This window comes from Oncorhynchus masou, chromosome 32 (genome assembly GCF_036934945.1).
Source record: "Oncorhynchus masou masou isolate Uvic2021 chromosome 32, UVic_Omas_1.1, whole genome shotgun sequence".
Lineage (NCBI taxonomy): Eukaryota > Metazoa > Chordata > Actinopteri > Salmoniformes > Salmonidae > Oncorhynchus > Oncorhynchus masou.
Genome location: NC_088243.1, coordinates 48,364,252 through 48,372,264, shown reverse-complemented (window position 1 = coordinate 48,372,264; position 8,013 = coordinate 48,364,252). Strand labels below are relative to the sequence as shown.

At 43.9% G+C, this 8,013-nt stretch overlaps 1 protein-coding gene across 1 annotated transcript in view; it reads left to right on the top strand.

Moving 5' to 3' along the window:
- The first annotated feature begins 6,841 nt into the window (after positions 1-6,841).
- The window catches only part of LOC135526149 (ALK tyrosine kinase receptor-like), a 759,574-nt gene continuing 758,402 nt past the window's right edge, over positions 6,842-8,013 (top strand). The window contains 1 exon segment of the mRNA XM_064954281.1: positions 6,842-7,950. Coding sequence (XP_064810353.1) covers positions 7,185-7,950 — 766 coding nt within the window. The 5' untranslated portion in view covers positions 6,842-7,184.

The window sequence follows — 8,013 nt, the reverse complement described above, 5'->3', positions numbered from 1 at the left end:
AGCACAGCTGAAAACTGTTGTCCTGATTAAAGAAGCAATAAAACGGGCCTTTAGACAAGTTGAGTATCTGGAGCATCCGCATTTGTGGGTTCGATTACAGGCTCAAAATGGCCAGAAACAAATAACTTTCTTCTGAAAACTCATCAGTCTATTGTTGTTCTGAGAAATGAAGGCTATTCCATGCGAGAAATTGCCATGCAACTGAAGATCTCGTACAACGCTATGTACTACCCCCATCACATAACAGCTCAAACTGTCGGCAGGGTAGCCTAGTGGTTAGAGTGTTGGACTAGTAATCGAAAGGTTGCAAGTTCAAATCCCTGAGCTGACAAGGTACAAATCTGTTGTTCTGCCCCTGAACAGGCAGTTAACTCACTGTTCCTAGGCCATCATTGAAAATAAGAATTTGTTCTTAACTGACTTGCCTAGTAAAATAAAGGTAACAACCAGAATAGAAAGAGGAGTGGGAGGCCCCAGTGCAAAACTGAGCAAGAGGACAAGTACATTAGAGTGTCTAGTTTGAGAAACAGATGCCTCACAAGCCCTCAACTGGCAGCTTCTTTAAATAGTACCCGCAAAACACCAGTCTCAATGTCAACAGTGAATAGGCGACTCTGGGATACGTTAACAATGTCTACACTCTATTTCTGATCAATTTGATGTTATTTTAATGGACAAAAAATGTGCTTTTCTTTCAAAAACAAGGACAACTTTTGAACGGTAGTGTAGGTAATAGTGTAGCTGTGTACAGAATCTCAGATAAGATATTGAATGGAGTTGAGTCTCCCTCCCTTCTTTTGACTGCATTCTGATTCTTCTTCTGTCTCCTTTGAGAGTCTTCAAATATGAATAAACCAGCTTGTCTTCTCAAATATGTAAAATTCTCAGATACACTAGGAATATGGGGCATAAAAAGAAGACTGCCTGTTTTTTAAGGAATTGGCTGGTGGGTTTGACGTCTTGCCTAAGAAGATACAAGCACCATATGCGGAATGAGCAGATGCTCTGTGTTTGTGTATGTGTGTTTATAGATAAGCTTTCTCGTAACATGTCTCTGTAATGCTTGTTATTGAAGGTGATTGAAAAACAGCCTTGGTCACACGCACATGAATTTGATAAGTTGCATGTACATCTACTCTAGCATATACACACACACACACACACACACACACACACACACACACACACACACACACACACACACACACACACACACACACACACACACACACACAAACTTGAATGCAAAAAAAACATTCACACAAACTAACACTCTGTGTACACACATACATACAGACACTCAAAATCAGACACAAACACGATTAAACCACAAATGACCTTTCAGAGCAGCAGCACAAATGGAGAAGATGGAGGAGCAAAGCAGCAAAGCCAGATGAAGAGGAGGAAAGTATCTGTGAAGCCCACATTTTACTAAGGAACCATCAAACAATGCCATAGCCCCACAATCCCTCCCTATGCCCCTTGGGAAAATGCACTTCATGGAGGGGGTTACTGGGTCAAAGTCTATAGCACAGGAGCCCTATATGCACCCAACACACACACACATTCACAGACCCAATAGGAAACATACTGTTTAAGATGATCAGGTGACAAGGGGATCTCCATTGACTGCCTGAAACTCACTGCTGATTCATATAAAATGTTAGGTTCAGACCCAGTAATCAATAATAACCCCTGGGACTGTAGAATCTGTAGACAGCTAGGAGATGATGAATCTGTGTTTTTAAAGGGATACTATTTTGTTCATTAGTCCACTGTTAATACAATCCACAAAAATGATATACAAAACGCATCATCATCATCACAGTTTCTGCTCTGTATTGAAGGTGTTCTATCTTGAAAACGAACTGCTGACATGCAGTTGGGATTGTATTAACAGTGGAGTAATGAAGTAAATATGAAGACGGTTTTGAGTGAACTTTCACTTTAAGAAAGCGGTTTTCTTTAAAAGGTGGTCAAACAGTACTGGTGGTTTTCTCCTCTCTGATTTCTACTATTTCAGTGTATTGCAGGGGAAATTGGTATCAGGTGTGTGAGCGCAGTTTTAAAAGCTAGCGGCAATGGTGCTGAACTGGTTGGAGCCACGTAGAGACTGGGCAGTACTTGAGGACAGCAATGCAGCACAGGGTCATACATGTATAAGCAGACAAAGATGTAGGATAAGAGTGACCACATACAGATGAGGTAAACATATCTCTACAACATACTACAGTAGTGTAGTTAAAAATATTGAATAGTCTTTCTCTAGGTTTAAGCCTTTTACAAACTTCTATTCCAGTTTTTTGTACGCCCTCTATTTTGTATGTCCTCAAGGCTCTGTGTTAAATCATGAATATGTTAGTAATACAGTTGAAGATGGAAGTTTACATACACCTTAGCCAAATACATTAAAACTCAGTTTTTCACAATTCCTGAAATTTAATCTTAGTAAAAAATCACTGTCTTAGGTCAGTTAGGATCACCACTTTATTTTAAGAATGTGAAATGTCAGAATAATACTAGAGATAATTATTTATTCCAGATTTGATTTATTTCATCACATTCCCAGTGGGTCTGAAGTTTAAATACACTCAATTAGTATTTGGTAGCATTGCCTTTAAATTGTTTAACTTGGGTCAAACGTTTCTGGTATCCTTCCACAAGCTTCCCACAATAAGTTGGGTGCATTTTGTGTAACGCTCCGGGTCTCGTGGGTGTGGAGTCAGACGCAGGAAACAGAGAGTGCGATGCTGTGCTCTTTAATGTCCAAAAAACGCAACACAGGGTGCTCACAACCAAAATATACGACCAGGAACAAACACGTTCCTCTACATACAAAAACAGAAGGTCACAATAATCAATCCCGCACAAAGAACCAGGCGGGCCGGCTGACTAATAAAGCCTCACTAATTATACCCAACTCAAAACAGGTGTACTCAAAAAACACATAAGGAGGGGGAGGAAAGAAACAGAGGCAGCTAGTAGGCCGGCGACGACGACCGCCGAGGGCCACCCGAACGGGAAGGGGAACCACCGTCGGTCGAAGTCGTGACATTTTGGCCCATTCCTCCTGACAGAGCTGGTGTTACTGAGTCAGGTTTGTAGGCCTCCTTGCTCGCACATGCTGTTTGAGTTCTGCCTACAAATTTTCTATAGAATTGAGGTCAGGGCTTTGTGATGGCCACTCTAATACCTTGACTTTGTTGTCCTTAAGCCATTTTGCCACAACTTTGGAAGTATGCTTGGGGTTATTGCCCATTTGAAAGACCCATTTGCAACCAATTTTTAACTTCCTGACTGATGTCGCTTCAATATATCCACATACTTTTCCTCCCTCATGATGCCATCTATTTTGTGAAGTGCACAAGTCCCTCCTGCAGCAAAGTACCCCTACAACATGATGCTCCCACCGCCGTGCTTCACGGTTGGGATGGTGTTCTTCAGCTTGCAAGCCTCCCCCTTTTCCTCCAAACATAACGATGCTCATTATGGCCAAACAGTTCTATTTTTGTTTCATCAGAACAGAGGACATTTCTTCAAAAAGTACATTCTTCGTCCCCATGTGCAGTTGCAAACCGTAGCCTGGCTGTTTTATGGCGGTTTTTGAGCAATGGCTTCTTCCTTTCTGAACGGCCTTTCAGGTTATGTCAATATAGGACTTGTTTTACTGTGGGTATACATACTTTTGTACCTGTTTCCTCCAGCATCTTCACAAGGTCCATTACTCTTGTTCTGAGATTGATTTGCACTTTCTCACCAAAGTACGTTCATTTCTAGGAGACAGAACGCATCTCCTTCCTGAGCGGTCTGACGGCTGCGTGGTCCCATGGTGTTTATACTTGCGTACTATTGTTTGTACAAATGGACGTGGTACCCTCAGGCATTTGGCAATTGCTCCCAATGATGAATCAGACTTGTGGAGGTCTACAGTTTTTTTTCTGAGGTTTTGGCTGATTTCTTTAGATATTCCCATGATGTCAAGCAAAGAGTCACTGAGTTTGAAGGTAGGCCTTGAAATACATCCACAGGTACACCTCCAATTGACTCTAATGATGTCAATTAGCCTATCAGAAGCTTCTAAAGCCATGCCATCATTTTCTGGAATTTTCCAAGTTGTTTAAAGGCACAGTCAACTAGTGTATGTAAACTTCTGACCCACTGGAATTGTGATACAGTGAAAAATGATAAAACAATCTGTCTGTAAACAATTGTTGGAAAAATTACATGCGTCATGCACAAATTAGATGTCCTAACCAACTTGCCAAAACTATAGTTTGCAAACAAGAAATTTGTGGAGTGGTTGAAAAAAAGAGTTTTAATGACCCCAACTTAAGTGTATGTGTAACGGTTTTCGTTGGTGGAAGAAGGAGAGGACCAAAGCGCAGCGTGGTAAGTGTTCATGATTATTTAATAGAACACTGAATGACAAAAACAACAAGAGACCGAAATGAAACCGAAACAGTTTTGTCTTGTGCAGACACAAAACAGAAAACTACCCACAACTCAAGGGTGAAACCGAGGCTCCCTAAGTATGGTTCTCAATCAGAGACAGCGATTGACAGCTGCCTCTGATTGGGAACCATACCAGGCCAAACACATAGAAATACAAACATGAACAAAACATAGAATGCCCACCCCAACTCACGCCCTGACCAACCTAAAATATAGACATAAAAAAGGAACTAAGGTCAGGATGTGTCCACGGTGGCGGCTCTGGTGGTGCCTTTGGAGCTGCGACCCTCGCCGTCGACCCCGGACTGGGGACCCTTTCAGCGGGCCCCGAATAGATGGGAGTCTCTGGGCCGGAGTGAAGGGCGACTCTGGCAGCGCCGGAGTGAAGGGCGACTCTGGCAGCGCCGGAGTGAAGGGCGGCTCTGGCAGCGCCGGAGTGAAGGGAGGCTCTGGCAGCTCCTGACTGACGGGCGGCTCTGGCAGCTCCTGACTGACGGGCGGCTCTGGCAGCTCTGGCATGCGTGCGCACTGGGGACACTGTGCGCCTCACCACATAACACGGTGCCTGCCCGGTCAACCTCTCTCCACGGTAAGCACGGGTAGTTGGCTCTGGTCTCCTACCTGACTTAGCCACACTTCCCGTGTGCACCCTCCCATTTTTTGGGGGCTGCCTCTCGTCCCTTTTGCGCTGCGGTGCTAACTCCTCATATCGCCGCCGCTCAGCTTTAGCTGCCTCCAGCTCTTCCCAGGGGTGGCGTTATTCCCCAGCCTGTGCCCAGGGTCCCTTACCATCCAAAATCTCCTCCCATGTCCAGGAGTCCAGAACCCTCTGCTCCTGGTTACCACGCTGCTTGGTCCGGTTGTGGTGGGTGGTTCTGTAACAGTTTTCGTTGGTGGAAGAAGGTGAGGACCAAAGCGCAGCGTGGTAAGTGTTCATGATTATTTAATAGAACAGAACACTGAATCACAAAAACAACAAGAAACTGAAACAGTTCTGTCTGGTGCAGACACAAAACAGAAAACAGCCTAAGTTTGGTTCTCAATCAGAGACAACGATTGACAGCTGCCTCTGATTGGGAACCGTACCAGGCAAAACACATAGAAATACAAACATCGAACAAAACATAGAATGCCCAACCCAACTCACGCCCTTACCAACCTAAAATAGAGACATAAAAAAAGGAACTAAGGTCAGGACGTGACATTATGTAAACTTCCGACTTCAACTGTACATATATACAGTACCAGTCAAAAGTTTGGACACATCTACTCATTCCAGCGTTTTCTTTATTTCTTTTTTTTACTATTTTCTACATTGTAGAATAATAGTGAAGATATCAAAACTATGAAATAACACATATGGATCCATATAGTCACCAAAAAAGTGTTAAAGAAATCCAAATATACTTTATATTTTGGATTATTCAAAGTAGCCCCTCTTTACCTTGATGACCCCATGCACCCTAGATATCGTTTTGATGTCATCATTAATATTCTCCAATTATAGTTATTAACAGTATTTTAAAGAATTTTACCCATAATGCATTCATTCTGTAAAACAATATTTTACTGTGCACTTGACAGTGTTTTACTGTTGAATTTACAGAAAAGTCTTACAAAAAAGAAAAGTCTTACATTGGCTATGCCTCACCTCTTGCTTAATTATCTTCCCTCTTGGTGAGGCAAAATTGTTCATGGGTTGGCTACACCAAACAATTACCAATTCAGGCAGGATGCATTTGGAGAGAGTAGTGGGTAAATAATTTGCTTGCTAATGGGTTAATGATTAATTGAAATTAATTAGGGGTATTTTTCAGGAGCACCGCCGCTCTGGCTCAGTATTTGGCCTGAATAATTTCAATGAGATTAAGGCGCTTTAACGGATGCTGACACTGATCTGAAGGTGCATACTGCTCCCCGACACGTTTGTAACAGCCGTTCAACTGGCGGACGCTCAGACCGAGGCTACACTTTCTGGCACAGATGTGTCTCATATTCGCGGATATCTGGCTTTACACTGATGTCAAGGGGATGCATACGTGAGTTTACAATACGAATGTAGGGAGCCAGGTGACTCATCTCGTGCACTTAAGCCAGAAAAAGCCATCGGAAAAGAGTATTGGAGAGACTGCGTCCCGACAGCGTGGGTATAGTCTTATTCGAGGGAAATATATTTTGTATTAGGATTTAAAGTTCCACTTTCCGCTTGCCATCGTGGTGCATTTATCGAGGTGAATCATTGGGAGTAAATTGGTTCGCGCTCGGTGAATTGCTCAAACCGATTTAGCTGAATACTGACATGGTCAGTGAAGATTTATGACAGAAGAGAGCGATACTGTATCTCTTCGCTGGCAAACGACTAATTGTACCCCACAACTGTGCCACGAGACACACAAGGAGCCTTTGATAGCCACTGGAGCGGACCCAGTGCATATCAAGCAGCGCCCTGCAGTAAGAGAGTAATTGGGGCGATATACCCGTGACAAAGAACATCATTTAGGGAGGAAACATTATGACACCTTTGTTCTTTAACGAAGAAGGGTTAGTAGCAACAGTCACCATTATCACCAAACAGATGTGAAGGGAATGTGCCGCGGGTGCGCACTAGCCAGAACTACAGAGCCCGCATGATCATCGATTCGCGCTTTGATTTTGTGCTGCGTTCGTGAAAAAAGAAGAGAAGGGAACCGGGGTAAAACATAATCAAAAAGGAGATTTTTTTGATTCCAAGCATGGTGACCAGGATATTATACTTGTTCGTTTGGTCTGCGGTATTTCTTGCTGAGCTGCAGTGCGCCTCGCAAATGACCACGGCAGGACTTGCATTCCCCACTGCGGGGCTTGGCAACAGCAGCAGCAGCGGGGATGCCAGAAGCAAAAAAGACTCCAACCAGACCTACAACTCCCGACTCAAGAGGAAAAACCTGGCCATGGATTTTGCAGTGCCCTCTCTGTTGCGCTACTACATTACCGAGTTGATTAAACGTCCACTTAACGGAGATTGTCTGACTTTTAGTGGGTGCTATACGGTGCGCGCTAATTTAAGGATGCACTGCATTCCCTTACAAAAAACGGTGGCTACTTTTGTTGACCCAAAGTTGGTTGCAATCGATAGCATGGCGGCAGAGAATTCAACCAGTGTTGGTGGACAGCTTCCGCAACCAGTGCTGCTGGACGGCTACAAGAGGCCGCTGTCTAAAGTTCTGAATTTGGGTTTGACGAAAGCCAGCCGTAAATCGAATCAAGTTGTGGTGGAAATTGGGGAGGACTTGGTTAAAACGGGATGCGGTGGACTGGCAGTCTACGAGGAAGACCCGGTATTTTTCCTGGAAATTGACCTAACAAATATTTTGGAATGGTGGTTCGGCGCCGAAGGGGGCCGGCTAAGAGTCCGGCTTATGCCAGAAAAGAAAGCACAGGTTCCCGGGAGAGAGGACAAGTACACGGCGGCGATACGAGCAGCAGACCCCCGCCTCTTTTTTCATATAGCCTCCGGAGGTAAGGTTTTAGATCGATCCCTCCACCTCATAATTTCTCTGTCACACACACACACACACACAC